The sequence below is a fragment of the Corvus brachyrhynchos genome, unplaced genomic scaffold (genome assembly GCF_000691975.1).
Source record: "Corvus brachyrhynchos isolate BGI_N302 unplaced genomic scaffold, ASM69197v1 scaffold370, whole genome shotgun sequence".
In the NCBI taxonomy this organism is placed as follows: Eukaryota; Metazoa; Chordata; class Aves; order Passeriformes; family Corvidae; genus Corvus; species Corvus brachyrhynchos.
Genome location: NW_008235977.1, coordinates 949,950 through 968,383, shown reverse-complemented (window position 1 = coordinate 968,383; position 18,434 = coordinate 949,950). Strand labels below are relative to the sequence as shown.

The 18,434-nt window shown below is 44.3% G+C and overlaps 1 protein-coding gene across 1 annotated transcript in view; it reads right to left on the bottom strand.

Moving 5' to 3' along the window:
* Nucleotides 1–18,434, bottom strand: part of SATB2 (SATB homeobox 2) — a 110,480-nt gene that overhangs the window by 24,463 nt on the left and 67,583 nt on the right. The window contains 3 exon segments of the mRNA XM_008629884.2: nucleotides 300–497; nucleotides 12,227–12,382; nucleotides 17,005–17,217. Of these exon segments, the coding sequence (XP_008628106.1) occupies nucleotides 300–497; nucleotides 12,227–12,382; nucleotides 17,005–17,217 (567 nt within the window).

Genomic DNA, 18,434 nt, shown 5'->3' with positions numbered 1-18,434 from the left:
CCTCCACATATTTCTAGGTAATTATTTCTCATTCTACTAATACCTGAGACAAGAGTAGAACAAGGGTGTACAAACCAAAAACTCATGCTAGTCACAAATGTATAGAGGAGCAAAACAAACCTAAGAAGGCTGTGAAATGAAGAACCATTCCTCAGAAAATGCTCACCATGGTCATTTCAGAAAGCACTTTGCAGTTTCAGTCAATACATAACAAGCCCATCTCCATGTTACACTCTTGAAACCCCCTGTTACCCAGTCCTCCCACACAGACACCCTGAGGAGGCAGAGGGTGCTCTGACCTGCACAGGCTCGGGTGTGAGCTGGACAACGTGCTGCATACGCTCACTGTGGTGATGTCTGGACTCCTCCTCATAGATCACATCCCTCTCATGCTGGGGAAGGTTCAGGAAGCGGCGAATGGTGCAGAGGTTCTCCCAAAGGGTGCGGTTTTCCGGGCTGGGGTTTTCTTTCCAGCGCAGCAGCTCACAGAGCCAGCCCTGCAACGGTAGGGTCAGCACAGTCAATTCACCAAGCACCAAGGAACCAGATGTGAGCAGAAGGTCAGCTAGACTTAATGCTCTGTGCTGAAAAGTCTTGCTGGTCTCATCTCACACATAAACCCCCACCACCCCAAGCTGCCCTTTGATCTCAACAAATCCATGATATATTCTATTTCCTGCAAGCTGAAGAAACTGAAACAAGTAGCAGTGCTTAGCAGAAACCCGGAAGCACAGCATCTTGTCCCCTATCATATTCACACAGTGTTTAAAACATTCAAATATAGATATTTTTCCTACAGAAAAGCAAAGATGAAACAGAGATGTATCATCGCTTCCATTTCAGAGCCCCTTCATTTCTTCATCCAAGCAAGAGAAAAGGAGACATAACTCCTGAGACTTGCTGAAACAACCCTCACTGCAACCTGCAGCTGCAGAACCAGAAATTCAACACTACTCCAAATGTCTACTATAATATACTATCAAGACCTCTGTTTTGCTGTCACTATGTTGCACTGACTCCCCCAGCTCTAAACCCCACTAAAATTTTACATCTTTAAATAATAAAATCTTAGAGAAGATGCAACCATACAGAAAGGGAATCCTCTAGTATCTAGCACAAAAGCAGCAAACAGGGTCCTGCAGAAGTAACTAGAGATACCAAGATACTAGGCAGAGGTAATTCTAAACCCAACTACAGATCATAATAATAATAAATTTTATTTCTGCTGTCTTGTTTAAAGGTTAGTTTGAAATGCCTTTAAAAGGTCATAGCTATATGTAAGGAGCTGTAGGACCTCTCCACAGGGACCAACTGCTCAGACCTCTGAGGGGAAAGCACCAGCGCTCCAGGAAGAGGAAACCACCTGAACCCCGAGGGCGAGGAGAGCCCAAGGGCAAGAGCTGCTTGGGTGAGGACAGCCCCGCGTGCACAGAGCGTGACCCGGTGTTCCCAGCAGGTGAGCCAGGGATTGCGGCTGCTGCTGCTCCTGCCCGGCGTGGGGCACAGCCAGCCCTGTCCTGCCTGCCAGCAGCCAGCCCACTTGGGGCTGGGGACAGTGGCTCCCCTCCAGTGCCTGCACAGGAAATGCAATGCAAATGACAGAAGATGAGAAGATAATGCCGAGGATGCTGTCAACGCGCCTTACTGACTCCTGTCAAAATATTTTACCTAGTAGCTTTATAACCCATCATTTTCAAACTACAGCTCAGCATTCTGACACCATTTTGACAGGCACCTTACAATACCTAAAAGATAGCTTGATCGATGTTAAAAATGTTTGGTACAAGAAGTAGCCAAAACTGTGTTTTTCTGAACAGTGACCAGAGCAAGCTGAACAGCTGAGTTCATTACCAGCCCACAGGGGGGCTTTTTGGTATTGCTTTTTTGTGCAACAACTTGTAAGCCATTGACAACTTCTACCGTGCACTCTAAACCCCGTGTATAATATCATAAGCCGTTGTTTGCCTTACTCTCCACTGTGTCTTCTGCCTTCACCCCCCCCAAAAAAGGCAAGATTTGATTATCTCCGCTGCATCAGCCAAGACAGCAACACCAGCTGTTCTCATTGTGCAGCCTCTTCCTCACGGCCTACATGTTAATAACCTGATCATTCCATTTTCTCCTTCAACTGCCGGCTGCAGCACAGCGAAGAGACAAAAACCCAGGCCCATCTGCAGCAGCTGTAGGCACTGAACTGTGAAGCCACCAGGGATTTATAAACTAATCTGTAACACAACACTGCCTTGTTTTTACAAGTGAGAGGCCACATTTGTGCAGACCTGATCTTTTCTTGCAATAAACTAGGAGGTCTGGAGGGTGGGGGGGCAAGGAAAAAACAAGGTATCTAATCATTTACTTAGGGAAAAAAACCTCTGTGTTATATTTTCAAAGTGTTTTGATTGGTATTTGGACAATCTCTCAGCCAGGTGAAGTCTGCATTTTAATGCGGTTTGGCCACATCCCTTACCCTCAGTTCTCCTCTTTCCACTGCTCAGAAATCTCCCCAAACTTTCTCTTTTAGAGAAAGATAGGAAGAAAATCTCCCAGCTCTGCAGTGTTTTCTCAGGGGTTCCTCCACACAAAGGAAATAATTTTTGAAACGGAAAATAAACCATCTGTAGAAAAAATCAGCTCCTGTTTCTCCCTGTTTTCAGTGATCTGAATAAGTCTTCAACCGAACTCTTTCAAAATGTTTCAAGCAGGTATGTTTAACACCTCCTGGGGGATGCTGCAGCATGCAGACCCATCGTGTAACAGAAAACAGAGAACAAGCCTTGCACCTGGTGGAGCTGGAGCCCATTGCTGGGCAGGTCTGTGGGAGGATGCTGTGCCTGGCCCTGGCAGAAACCAAGCACAGCTCGGCAGGGCCACATCCCCTTCCCAGGGCTGGACAGGGCAGCCCGATGGCGACTGCCGCACTTTGATTTATCTATCCCGTTATAATCAGGGCTCATTACAATCACTTAGAGCAACACTACAGGCCTCATTACAGACTAGGCACTCGTTGCCATTAGTCTTTAAGAAGGATAGCGCTCAATTTGCCTGGCAACATGCGAGGTCCTGACCTTGGAGCTATTAGGGAAAAGATTAGACTGCAGTGTGACCATGTGTGCAGACATGAGCAAACCAAATTAATTTCTGGCAAAGGGAGAACCAGGCAAGGACCCTGCCATCCTGAGGACACCTGAGAACTTCTCCATTCCCCAAAGGAGATAAGCTAATGGCACGTTTAAAGGAGCCTGGTTCTGAAGGTGAAGCACATCCGTGGTATTTAGAGAGATATTAATCCAGTTTCCCCACAAAGTATTTGCTTGGCTGATCAGATTAAGGGATCTAGCCTTCAACAGCACACCCCCACCACAGCAGGCCCCAAGAAATCTGTGATACTTCACAGCCTCAGACATATTGCACCATGTGTACCCAGCTGCTACAATAATTAGCTTATGAATGTATCAGCTGGTTCTGTGATTTTTATAAATAATAACTAACCTACAGAGCAGAAAGATTTCCATGAGCCTAATATTAGCAAGAAATTGCAAGGTGCGCCTAACTGAATTGTCATTGTGCTAAATGCCCTGTCTTCCCTCACGTTGTGAGGGACTGGATCTCCCCCAACACCATTTATAAATATTTATTTTCACAATGTATTTGTGTCAGCTTTCTTCACAAGAGCCATTATTCGCTCACCCCCACACATACACACGCATACCCACTGCATGCATGTGTACACTTATCTGCATCAAGTCTGTCCTTTCACTAATCTTTTTCTATCCTTCCCTCTCTTTATTCAAGCATTCATTCAGGACCCTCTCTATCCATCTATGGGGCTGCTTATTAGGCAATAGCTTTGACTAATATGTGGGAAAACACAGCATGCCGCAGCTTACTCACACATTCTTTACGGCTGCAAGTAACTCCCTTCCCCATGCACAGATGAAAAATCTGCATCGGCTTTTTAAAATTATTTATTTAAATAATCTTAGCACGCCATCCAAGAAAGTTTTGCAGTACCAGGCAAAAAAAAAAAAAAAAAGTGTAAATGTCAAATAAAACAGTGACAGATGACAGTATTCTCTATTGAATAGCACCGTTTCTTCGTGCATGTTCAATGAGAACTCATGAATTATTAATATATAAAATCTCCTTTTACTGTTAAAAATCTCAACTTGGCGTTTTTTGGTTACATTTTTTTTATTTTCTTTTATTTATTTCTTTGGGGTCTGTGTATGTTACACAGAGCTTTCCAGGAGAATTATTTCATTTGAGAAATGCTAACATACAGAAATTTTTGGAGCTACAGCCATTCACAGTGAATTTTCATCTATAGCTAAATTTTTTGGCATGAAGGAGTAAAAGTGAAGGAGACACTATCTCACAATCTTTTCCCCCACTCATCCACATCATCTGAGCTCACTGCCTTGCAAGTAAATACAACTTCTGTGAACATATCCTGAAAAATCTAACAAATACCACACCCTTCCCCAGACCCATAATACACCGTGCTTCTGGTCCTGCCTCCCCTGCACATCACAGGTCTTGCTCCACTGCACAAACAGCCCCCTTGGCTGCCACAGAGTTACCAGAGTTTGATACACATCAGTGTCAATATGGGCGGCAGAATCCAGCCCTTAATGTCAGCTTCTAAGGTTCTCAAATGGGAATGTCTTCCATTAAAAATAAGAGGAGGAAAAACAGCACTATTAAAGGATGCTTTTGCCTCTACATTCAGGCACACCCAGTGCTTGTGGTTACAAGGAATTTTGCTCAGAACTTCCTTCATTTCACCCCAAAACTTCTAGAGGCATCAAGAATACAGCCCAATTTAGCTCATTAAAGAGAGCTGCAGAGAAGTGCTGTCCTCTATTCTTGCTGTTCTCATGAGACAAGATAAACATTTTCTAAGCATTTTGTTTGATAAAGAAAATAATATCATATTAATGTCCTATTTTTAACCTCTCTCTCTGTCTTCTAATCAAATACATTTCCACATAGCTAAGCAAACAACAACAAAAATCTGCAGAAAGCCAGCCATTCCCATTGTGCTTTTATGCTGTTAAAGAAACAGCATGCTTAGAACACAAGCATGAGCCTTGGCGCCCTCAAATCCCCTCGAGGACAGCTAGCTGGTGCAGCAATCCTGAGCCATATCCTCTGTCACTCATCCCAGAGCCCTGTTTAGCAGCTTGACCCTTTCACTTTTGCTGGGCTTACCCTGGAGCAGGGCAGGCTGCCCTGGCAGCCAGAGGTACCAGACTACAGTAAGGTCAGTTTTTCCAGTACTCAGTGAAGGTATGCACAAACACATTGACCCCAAAAACTGCTTCCTGCAGATCTGCTGCCCTGCAGTCTGCCAAGGACCGAATTTCTGACCCAAGGACAAAGCAAGCACATGGGAAGAGTTCAGGCTCACAGTCATGCTGGGGTACAGGCCCATGTTTACACTTTGCCAAAAGCCACTGCAGGAGGTGGCAGTTGGGTGTCCACAGTGACTTAGTCACAGGCAGCTGTTCTGCTTTGAGCATGGATAAACCCGCAGCTTAACTGACCTTGTGTTTCCCTGCACTTACATCAAAATTAATAACAATAATAATAACAATTATAATAATAATAACAACAATACAGTTAGTTTTCTTCACTGACATTTTCTAGGGTCTCCAGTGAAAGCATGAGTAGGCAAATGAAGAGTTTTTAGTAAGAGTGATTCAGGAATAAATCTCAAAAATAAATGTAAAAGGCCATTTCCTCACCCACATCATCAGTGCAGAAAATGTCAACATATGTGACAAAATAAAAAAAAGCAGCAATGATTGACGCAAGTCTTGAAAGATTAGTAAAGAAATGCTGCATTCTCTAGAGAAGGCTCCCTTCCCACATGGGATCACAGGAGTCCTCTGGACAAACTTCCTCAGCATCTCTTCTCTCTGCTCAGTTTGGGACCCTACAGTGTGAAATTAGCTAGGTAATATGCAGCTCTTGTACTTTAGTCGCCAAACTCTCTTACCATGAATCCAATAAGTGTCTATTAAAATAAATAAACCCCCTAATGATTCAAGATAACCTAATCAAGAAAGCTGAAATGGATAAAAGACTAACTGTAATGGAGAGTTCTGTCATGGCTTCAATGAATTCTTGATGAGGGCCGGGGGAGGGGGACTGAACCTGAGAAGCTTTACTGGGAGCATTTTGATACAGTTCAAGGTTAATCACTCAACAGTCTGGATTTTCTGAAATGCTTGGTACTTTTCCTCCCCAGAAAATTCAAGGCAAAATGCAAAACACTTTCATGAAGGCCAGTTTCTCACTAGCCTCACAAAGCATGAAATTATACAAAAATTATACAAAAAAAGAATGAGATACATGAGCCCTGAAGTACCTTAGATGCATGGAAATGCCAAGTCTGCTTACAGCTCTTGGCCTCAGAGGGAAGGATGCTGTGCACTGAGGATATTTCCAGCATTCCAAGTTCAGACTAGCTTCTCCCCACACTAGAGAGGAAGTGTGGGCTTGTGGTTAGGGCAAGCAGCCCACCATCAGCTCCCAGATCTGCCAAGGACTTCATGAGAAAAGCCCCAGCTCTACAATGTCCCTTATTCATTCAGCTGTTGAGAGGCCAATGCACTGCTGCAGATGCTGTCACAGAATCACAGAATAGTTTAGGTTGGAAAGGACCTTTAAAGGTCTCTAGTCCAACCCCCTGCAATGAGCAGGGACATCTTCAATAGATCAGGTTGGACTCTGAGCAACCTGAATGTTTCAAGGGATGGGGCATCTGCCATTTCTGTGGGCAGCCTGTTCCAGTGTTTCACCACCCTCATTGTAAAAAGTTTCTTCCTTATATATCTAGTCTGAATTTACCCTATTTTAGTTTCAAACCATTACCCCTTGCCCTGTCACACAAACTCTGCTAAATAAGCCAAATTTAAGGACTGAAAGGCTGCAATGAAGGCTCCCTGGACCCTTCTCTTTTCCAGGCTGAACTCTCTGTGCCTGACTTCACAGGAGAGGTGCTTCAGCATTTTGATCATTTTTGTGGCCCCCTCTGGAATTGCCTCAACAGATTGAAGTCCTTCCTGGACAGGGGACCCCAGAGCTGGATACAGCACTCCAGGTGGGGTCTCACCAGAGCAGAGTAGAGGGTCAGAATCACCTTTCTCAACCTGCTGGTCTGGTCACACTGCTTTGGCTGCAGCCCAGGAGAGAGTTGGCCTTTTGGGCTAAGAGCACCCTTTGACAGCTCTTGTCCAGCTTTTCATCCACCAGCATCCCCAAGTCTTTCCCAGCAGGGCTGTTCTCAATCCTTTAATCCCTCAGCTTTTGCTGATACTGGGGCTGACCCAGGTGCAGGACATTGCACTTGGCCTTGTCAAACCCCGTGAGGTTCATATGGGCCCACTTCTCTTGTCCTGGATGGGGGTCATGCTGTGACTGCATATACAAGTCTGTAAAAAATGAGCTCTAGTCCAAAGGTACTTCAAAGAAATTCTAAGTTCAGTCAAGGAGAGAAATATCTTTCTGTATTTCCTCCATATGTGACAAGAACATCGAAATACCAGCACAGCAGATACGCCCCAGATGTAGAGATTCAAAGCATCATAAAGGCTGTAAGAAGTGCCCTATACACACACACACTATATACACTACACATCTTCACCACCAGCTGGTTTTTCTAGCTGCTGTTCATCATCACTGGAAGCTAATTAGTTTAAGGCCACAGAAAACACCTATTGTAAGCTAAAAGGGAGAGAGAAGGCATCCCATCCTATCAAATGAATACAAGGGAATGTAAGCTGGGAAGGAGAGAGGGAAGGATGAAATTAAGGGTTTCTAGCGCTAATCCTTCCTCAGAGTGACACTGCTCATTCCTCTTGCAGTGCCTGTACTTCCTTCTTGGAGGGCAAGAAGGAGGTAAAGACATGGGAAGGTGGCCATGGTATTGAATCCCACCTAGCGTGAGATCCTACTGTGGGCTAACACCCTCCTGGGCCAGAGAACTGGCAATGAGGCAGGGATCTTGACGTGAAAAAGAAAAGTCAGAGGAAAGGCAAGGAACTGTCATAATGATTTCCATACATAGGCCTGGGGTTTTTTTTACCTGAAAGGCCTCAACTGAAGGGCTTTTCTACCCCCAAACTCAAACCCTCCTCAAGCTTATCATTTGTTTGCTTACTTTTCAACATGGTGAAGATATAACCCAGAGACCGAGCTTTAGTAGCTTAACATTTTTTCAGATGTTGCTCCAAGGGGTCTCTCTTGCTTTACTGTGGTGCAACTGGAACAAACTCCAGTCCCTTGAAAAGAATTTCAGTTTCAAGGCTATACATTTTGTTTTCACTGGACTGGTGAAGGTTCCATTTGCCCTTCCCAGGGCTGATCCCCAGCAACAGGAACCCTGCTTCCCCATACCACCCCAGGCTGATTAAGAAGAGTCTCTTGCCCTGGGAGAACTGTGGGAAGTCTGATCTCCATGTTCATACAAACTCTGCCCTCCCTCAGACTGTCAACAAGGGCTCCAGCCAGCTGTGCCCACTATTTATTTTGATAGTGACTGTTTATTATGAACAGAACTACATTCCTAAACTCATTTTGCAAAGACTAAGAAAAACAATGTCTGCTGAGCACAGCACAGCCTCTGATAGGACTCTCACTAGCAGAGGTCAAAGGGGTGATGCTGCTGCTCAGCATTAGTGCAGTGCAACCACACAATCATGGTGGAAATGGTTTTCCTGGAGTTGTACTGTAGAGCATTTGCAGAACTGAATGTAGAAACCCATTTTAAAGACCAACAGTCCAAACTTGCAGTAATCCAAGGCCAAAGTCTCTGCCTGTCCCTCTGCCCAGCTCTGCACACACACAGGCCGACCAAACCTCTCTGAAACAGCACACCAGAAACCTGTCTTCTTGCGAATTAAATATAACCAGGGGAGCCCAAAGTGTAGACTGGAAACCAAATCCTTGTGTTCCAGACACACTCAGAAACATTCCCAGTGTGCTAATACAGGTCCCACGTTTAGCCACTAAAAAGGGCACTAGCAGGCAGTATCCCCAGATAATCCTGCTGTCCACCAGGTATATCACTATCAGCTGGCAACTAAAACAGGAGGGCAGCTTTGGAGGCTGTGTTGTGAGGGCACTGAGCTCTCAGCTCCTGCTGGCTTCAAAAATTCAAAGGGATGCAACAGCACTTCACAAAGGCTAAACATACCTAGATGTAAGTTGCAAGGAAAAAAATGCATATTGAGGTAAATAAGTGATGAAAAAGTCAATGTCTAAATTAATGGCTTGAAATCTTTATGAAGGTGGATTCCCTTAAAGAATTCTCACCATACTACCTTGGTACCTCCATGAGGCCCTGAAACTTGCATTTATATTGACTTGTGAGCTCTGTGATTTGCAGCCTCAGTTTCTAGAAACTGCCCTGCTCTTCAGTTGCTGAGACTCTGCCATGACTTAAGAATGAAGATGGTTACTTGTTAAATTAGAGGTCAATTAACTCCACCAGCAGATGATGCCACTTGCAATAACTGTTCTCAGTGGGTAACACTCTTCCTGTATGGAGACAGAGGAGGAAATGAGGCCTCCGTTGCCTCTGGATGTTCTCTCGGGTACATGACATACAGCCCTGTGTATAAAATGTCAAAACATCCCTCTCAGAGATTCACTGCCTGCTAAAACTGTGAAGATCTCACAGCACCGTGGATTGCTGTTGACAGAACAGCAGCGCCCAACATAACGCATGCCTTGTTAGCAAACTGGAAGCCTCTCAGTAGTCTGGGGTGAGGGAATAATAGGAGGAAGCCAATGCAACACAAGCCAGGCCTGTGGAGAATGGCAAGTGAACGAACCTTGGCGGAAAGTCCAAGCAAAGCCTCAGACTAGTTCTTTTTTCCCCCCTTTCAAACTCTCTCTTCTGCAAACATGGGCAGTTTTCAATGAGTGCTTCCCACCATGTAACTCAGCTGCTGGAATCAGCATCATTTTCACCAGAAATGCCCACAACTGGCACAGCTGGTCTGTGCCAAGCACTGGGGACACCCAGCTGCTGGTTTACACACAAGCTAGACCTAGGGCAACACGCTGACCATGACACTGGCTCTCCCCTATGCAAGCAGCTGTGTCCTTGCTTTTGGCACTGCTCCGGGCCACAGAATTCCCCAGCCAGCGGCGGGACACCACAGGCACACCAAGCCAGGCCAGGGGCAGGCACACAGGTGGGCTTTGAAGCAGGGGGAGGCCCTGTACCACTGTGGTTCTTGGCTGTGGCTTCTCTGTCCCTGCCTTCCAGTGCCCCCATGAACTACTTTCATGCTCCAGCAGAGCGCTATGACATCTCAGCAAGGCGAATGCTGGGCCATCCCAGGGAGCCAGTACTGCTTTGGCAAGGCTGTGAAACAAAAGAAACATCAGCCTCAGAAACGCTTCTTTATTCGCTGCTGCTGAAGAAACAAAACCTTTATGTGCAGTAACTTTGTTTTAAACAGTAACATTTGTGGATCCTGTTCTTAACCTTTTGCATCTGGTGTTCAAAATCTGCCCTGCTTTTTTTCCACGTGAAAGACTACGGATCTTATTTTTGTTTTGGCGCTGGTGTGCAATGCTGCCAGAGAAGTGCACTCAAGCTGGCACAGACCAAAGCTGGTGAGCCACCCAAATTATTGCTGGGTGGTTCAGTCCCTCTCTATTTCAAGAAGCCTCTGGGTATAATGACAGGAAGCTTGCAGGCAATTTTAAGGCAAACCTCAGAGAAGCTGGCATTCAGTCTGTGTTAAACACTCCTTATTAAAAGCTGTCCAGTCCGGATTCTGGGTGGAACTTTGATATCTGCATGGAGTAAAGAATAAGGGGCACGTTTGCAAAATCAATTGTGCAGTTTTTATATTTACTGCACGTTTACCACATATGTCATTTATTACACAGTGGAAAACCGTTAAATGCACAGTAGTTGTGCCAAGTGGCATTATGCTTTTAACAGCTTTATTCGTTTAACAGCTCCAGTTCTCATTATATTTTGCCATGTGGTACATGAGATTTTTATGCATTTAACAGTTTAAGAGGGTTCCATGGTATTTTCCTTTTATGTATTTCATAGTGAGCCTGGGATTTGGTTTGGGGGGTAGAGGGACTGTAACCCCTGTACCCTGACAAGAGAAAGCAAAAGGCAAAGAAAATTAATGATTAATCAGATCTCCATGTGTCAGGGCACAAATACCTGTAACAAGGACAAGGCTTTCCCATGTGTTTTGATAGCCTTTGATGCTTTGTTTTTACACCTTTCAATTGCTTATTTTACATCTATTTTAATGACTATAATGTTGTTTCCCTGCACAGGGGAAAGTGTGTGTTTTTCAGAGTGCATGCACCTAGATACTCCTATCCCACTCTCTCACTGTCACATGCACATTTGTGCATTTTTGTGTGCATATTGATGCCCTCTCCTAGCACAACTGAATAATTTCATCCAGGATCAGAAGCAGCTCTTTTCACTGAGTAAACAATTCCTTCCAACAATCTCCAATCCACTTGCTGCCCTTCAAAGAACTCTGTCTGTCCTCCTTTCCACAAAATCCCTTCTGGTGAATTATATTTTTTTAAAGAGTTGGATGAAATTTTTAAATTAATGGATTCTCTTCAAGAATTTCACCCCAGCCTAGGTTTGCCCACATGTATTTTTTACACCCAAGGTAGAAATGAATCCAGGATAACTCACTGCAGTGCTTTCTCATGGCTTTTTGTAAAAATGATTGGATCCAATGTGAATTATTCACATGGCAATACCATATGCAGCACATAGAACATGCTAAAAAGGAAACACCTGCCTAATACGCCGTTTCCCATTGCCTTCCCTCAGTTAGCCACTTAAGAAAGCAATTTCCTTACCTGCTGCATGAGCAGGATACCACCATTTTGGAAGTTCCCTGTCCTTCTAGCAGAAGTGTAAGTTATATATCACACGTGGGAAAAGACATACATGTTTGTACAAAAGGGGAGAAAAAGCTTGGCTGTGAGCTGACCCTTTCCTCAGCCTCTTTTAAAAGGGAAAAGGAAACCACTTAAGCAGGCAAAAGCCAAACATGACAGGTTCCCCAGAGATGAAAATTATTATTATTGTAGGAACAGATGTAATTTTATTGGTGGGAGGAAGAGATGGATCTAGTCCCAACCCCAGAGTTTGCTTTAAAAACAAAACCCCAGAAAGCCCCACAACAATGAAATCCTCTATACCACTCACCTGACTTTTATTGGCAGCCACTTTGGCAAACAGAGCTTGAGATACCTTGGCCCTTTTCATCTCCTGTTGGATCTCATCATAAATGGCAGCTGTGATGTTGACGTTGGCGCTGTCCGCCTTAATGGGGAGGTCTGTTGTTGGTGTCGAGGTTTTGGCCTACCAAGAGACCATGAAAATAATAATTAAAAAAGTGCTGCTTTCAGCCCAGCCATCTGTGCAGAAATTATCAAAGGATTTCAGTCAGCTGATGCCAAACTGCATTAGCTACAGAGGGACACTTCCTGTCCATTATTCTAATCAGGTTAATTGTGATTGGAAATAATTGCAGTGCATTCCTATAGGACATGCAAGGCCCTGTCAACTCTCCCCCTCTCCTTCTCCCAGCATGTTTATTGAGCAGCTCAACAACAGGATAGGTAGCTGGGGCACTGGGCTGCAGGCAGGCGCTGACATTGGCTTTGCCAGCCAGCTACCGCAGCACAGCCATCAGGCTCTACCTTCTCCCCCCCTCTCTAAAAGTGGCCTACACCTTGGAGGAAGAGCCAATTCTCCCAGAAAAAATGAGTAAATGGGTAGAGGTCTCTAAATAATAAATTACTCAATTTAATGTACTCTCTCAAGTCTCCCTCATCCTTTATTAAAACTATACGTATGTCACTTGAGTATGTATGGTTTCCCAGCCTTATCATCATTATGCTAGCCAGACAGTCACCTAATTTCACCTAGGAAATCAGTGGAAATGAAAAAAAAAAAAATCATTTCATAAAGCTGGGCTTTGGCATGCCTTTGATGTGCTGCCCTCACTCTCCTAAACTCGTATTGAGATTTTGTGTATTCCACTGCACTCCTTTTAATTGAATGATTTCCCATCAGCTTCTATGACAAATGAAGGACAATAACAGACACTGCCAGTACTTTCCCTGGGCTGGACACCCCTACAAGGCTTCTATCAACATGGTTCAGAAGACTGCTACAGGATGTTAATTTTAAAGCCCCTTGGACTGGGGATCCGCAGAATGCACTGGCTGGTGAGGGAGTGAGGGCACTGTGATGCTCTCTGAGTGCTCCCAGCACCAGCTGCCCCTTGGAGACAGATCTCATTTACTTTCCCAAGCTCAAAGAGGAGAGATACCAGGGCTGATCACTGCACCCCTTACACCTTTTAAGGGAAATATGGGTTACTGATATAAAATCTTCGTTTTGTCTTGAGACGTAAAGCTCTTAGGAAAGAACACAACCTAAATGGCAAAGCTCACACTTCCCAATAGATCCAAACCACCCATACACCCCAGTGACACTCATATTGGTCCAATTATGAACCTTTTCAGATGGATCCTGTTTTTGTGTCAGAGTTGAAGTCTGCTAGAGTACATCTAATGTTAATTTTCAACTAGGCAGACATGCCCAAATGTTTATTTGTTAATGGGAACGTTAACTAGGCAAAACCAAACCTTCTGAACTTCTTTTACTGTTTTGTTAACTCTCCAAATCTTCCTCTTCCTAACCTCTCTTTTGTACCAAGGCCACATTAATAATGGAGCCAAAATCCAATCAAGACAACACTCTTGACTAATCCTCTTCCTTATCACTTCCAGATAAAGCCTGAATCTTCTCCCCTTCCGGGCTCAGCAGGCACTGCTCTAGGCTTGTTCCTCTCCTGTCATAGGCAGGACACATGCAGAAAGGGTGTAAGATTTTCCTGCTCCCTAAGGCCAGCCCCGTGTGCAGGCAGAGGCAGCTGGACAGCAGCTGGAGCAGAGCATGACCACCATGCCCTGGGAGGCCCAGGCTAAACCACTGCCATCCACAGGCCATGAGCTGGGTACAGTCCAACACAGGGACCAACAGGGACACCCCGCCCTGAAATTCAATGTTTACAGATAGATGAGAGCTAGGGCCATTGTGGGAAATGTAAGAAAACAACAAAGAGTTCATGGAAAGGAAAAGGACTGTCCAAGTCTGTCAGGACCGATTTAATGGAGATTTGTCAGGTATAAAAAAGTCTTCCCAGGCACTGGAGCCTTTGGCTAGCACAGCAGCCGAGGTCACAATGGCCTCAAAGGCTGTTATGGATGTCTGAGATCCTGAAAAGAACAAAATTAGCATGTAAAAGAAAGATTTACAGTATAACTCCATCCTGCATGGGTCTCCCACACTTCTAGGTCCACAGCCACACATCAGAAAAAGGCCTACCCTGCACACTCTGAAAGCTGCACCATTTTTTATTTAATCACTGAAATAGGAGGGGCAAGTACCAACTGAAAGTATCACAGTCACTAAAATAAAGTATTTCATGTTAAAGGCCTAGATTCAAAATTGGTCTTGATACTAAGAAGGAGTTCACCACTATTGAAACATCTTGTTGCAAACAGTGGGAGGAAAAAAAAAAAGTGTTTGCACCCACAGTGCCAGAGCACTGCAACCCAGCCCCTTACTGCTGGGGTTCTGTGTGATCACAACAACCCCCAACAGCTCAGAGCATTTTCCTCACAGCAACTGTACCCCATTTTCTGGATCAATGTGCCATTCTCACCTTGAGGCAGGTCCTGAGACAGGGGTATCACAAAAGGGTGGCTTTGGGGCTGCCTCAGAGTCAGGGAGAGTTGAGCTGGGTTACTCTGCATGCCCTTATACCTGCCTGCATGACAGCCCCAGCACAAGCATTTCCACAGGTATCTGCCATTCCTCTGCTACCCAGCACACTCAATCCCAAAAGCATTGCTGCAGGATATTGGTATCTATGGAAACCATGTTTCCAATTGCCCTTCCATCACCTTCTCTGGCACACTAACACAGTTCCTGCAAGGCTGGTACAGCTCCTACCACTGCTGCCCCAAAGCACCCCGCTCCAGGGTAGGTAAGAGAGCTGCCTGGGGAGCTGACGATGCCGGGAATCGCCGCGCTGCCTGTGAGGACGGCATTTGTCTCGTCAGAACTAATACCAGGCATATGGGGAAGCGCAGTAGCCGTGCTGCCTGCCCAGGAGCTGGGAAGAGCCTCATTTGCAGAGGTGTCCAAGTTGTCAAAACAGCACCTGTGCTGACTGATGCTGGCCCTCTGAGGGCTGGGGAAACGTTATCAAGCGGGCACAAGGCGAGCACTGGGTACACAAACCTTTGTGTGCTGCTTTTGCTCATCAAAAACCTCACAATATTCTATTGGATTCTTTAAGCTGAAATAAGGCAAGTATGGGCTGGTTTATACTTCTAGAGTACAGTTTTCTAGCATAGCAACATTTAGCTCTTACCAAGGCAGGCAAAATTTCCATTATTTTAAATTATGTTCTAGCTGTGGCTAGAGCACAAGAAAATGGCATATTTCAACACAGGAATGAAATGGGGCGAGAGATACAATTTTTATTCTCACCGCATCACATCTAAACTCTCAATTTCCTTTCAGTGCTTGATTCTAGTGGAAAACGTATTGCATTAAATATAAGCAGTAGTAAGCTAATTCTTTAATGAATCAATACCAATGCAGAAAGTGGGTACACTATTTAAATAGTGAAATAGTGTACCCGTTATTAAAATCCCTATCGATTTTTATTTTCACTTGAAGGTAACTAAAAAAGGTAAGGAACATACAATGAGTTTCCCATGTAATGAAAATTCAGTGTCAAATTTGGGTTGGCAGGAGAAGCTTGCTTTCAGTGAAAACAGTTCTTTTCATCATTTATTGCAGTGAAGTGCACCTGCATGTCTGGGTTAAACTGAACAACCTCAACAGTTTCTACAAAATCAACGCACCTTCCCTAAGGATGGTCAGTTTGAATGTAAAACTTCACTCCCCCCAGCAGTGCTTGCTTGCTTGCTTGCTTACTTACTTTTAGCAGCTGTGACTGCAGAATTCAATGAGAAGTGCTCATTGCTATTATTCAAAGGGTTACACGGGCCCATTTACTAAAGATCAGAAAAGTGCTAGAACTGACCCATCATGACTGCATTGTTAGAAAGTTCAGACTCAAGTCAGGCAAATCTCATGACAGGAGTTCATCATCAGCCCTGTGCAAGCACCCTCACTTTCCAGAGTAAACATCTGGGACTGCATCAGCCTAGTACACAGGGGGATGACTACTACAGTGTAGTATGTGGATGCTCTTTCTTAGTGCAAAGGAACAACCTACCCAGGGAAGAGTGGGCGGCAACAGCACCTTAATAGACACATGCAGTTAAGTCAATGAGATAACAGCTGCTTGGGAACTCTAAAGCAACATCTTCCTTCCCAGCACCCTGTCCATCCCCACTTTCTGTACCTCAAACACTTACTCGTAAAAACCTCTAACTCAAGGACTGATTTCCTATGCAAAATATGGAGCACAGTGTTTTCTAACAACTTCTATCTAATACACTATCGACCTCTGTTCTCTAGACACTTTTTATTGCAACATATATGAACCAGAAGCCCAGAAATTTCCTCTGTGTTCTGAAGAAGGTAATGGACACAGCTAAAAAGCTACATGCACTGTTTTTCTGTAATATATTCTATAATAGTCATTTAATGGATATGTATCAACAGCCTGTATGTAATGCCCACATGTACTCTTTCAGGCACTAATGTTACATACTCTTGCATTTATGGCACTGATTAGAGCTACAACAATCATCACAGTGTCTTGCTGAAATCCACTAAATGTCTCTTAACAGCCACTCCAAAACCTTACAAAAGATTTTCCACAATTCATCTGGGCAAGGGGAGCAACAGACAGGAGAAGGGTGGAAAGAAACTCCTTCCCTGGAATAAACCACACAATAAACAGGTAACAAGGGAGTGCATCTTACCTGGGGTGTTCTGGAGGAGCTTGGGCTGCTGGCAGCTGAAGACACCATGCTCACATTTGGGTTCATACTTCTCTCTCTCTCATCCTGATAGATACGATCCCGCTCCGAGTCAGGCAAGTTGAGGAAATTCTGCATTGCCCTTAAGTTTACCAGGAGGGACTGGGAAGCTGTCCTAGGGTCTTCTTCTTTACGCAGGATCTCTGACAACAAACCCTGGTTTAAAAAAAAAAAAAAAAAAGGAAAAGAAAAGAAAAAAAAGCCAGTCATGTGTTGATGGGTTTCTCTGGTTTTTAAAAATTTGTTTAGTGTAACCAGCTGGGTTGCAATACTGACAATCTACATCAGAATCTCATGGGCTCTCCCTGAGGGGATATTTTGTAGGAAAGTGTTTGTCTTCTGGGGGCTGGGGTTTATTTTGGGACTGTCCTATTCTGGCACTGTAATAAGCTTCTTAGTATGGAGATGCTGGATAGGAAGGTAGGTGCACTGGTTAGAAGAAACTGCAGTTATCACCAGGTGCTTGCTGCAAATATTTTAGGAGCTGTTAGATCTCTCTCTCTCTTTCTCTTTTTACTTGAAGCTGGGAACACTTGGCAATCCTGTTCATCTTTGACAAATCTGCCAAGGTTGGTAAATTTAGTTTCGACATTTAAACAGTGCAGGAGGTTTATAAAGAAAAATGTTTGGCTGGGTTTTGATGTTACAGTCCGCTCATTTCAGTTTGGACAGTCATTTCTGAAAGGAGAAAAATGAAGCAATAATAAAACCTGAGAATCTAGCTTTAGGGATTTAACCCATTCTTTCATGCCTCATTTGAAAATACCACAGGCTTCACATTGCAACTGTGAATGAACACCATATTAATGTAGTTTTTGCAAAAGCCACAACACAGCATTTCCAAAAAATAAAGAGGGGAAAAAAAAAAAATTTGAGAGATGGAAATGCTATTAGAAGAGGCTTAAATCTAATGATGGGATTAAATTTATGCGTAAGTGCACGCACTCGCACTCAATAGTTCCATGGATTATCGAAAAGTTAAAGCATAGCACACAAGTCTGGATCAGGGCCTACAGAAACTGTCAAGGACACAGTGTGTGCCACCAGGTTCCCCCAGGCACTCCCTCATATCCGACACTTCACAAACTGGGACTTCATTCCAAATAGCAGGAACAGCAAATTCCTGAACTATACCTGTTTTAATGTACTGGTATGCAAGGAAGCAGAGAGGGAGCATTTCTGCTCATAGAGACTGTTTGCATCTTAACATATCATTATGATATCAAAATGATATCTTACGTTAATATGCGAGGCTATGTGCTCATTATTTCAAAAGGCTATTCTGCCAGTATGCTTCCCTGAGCCATGTGACACTGTTCCTGCTTCCCTCCTGTCACAACCTGGAGGCTGTCTGCACCGCTGCTCCCAGGAAT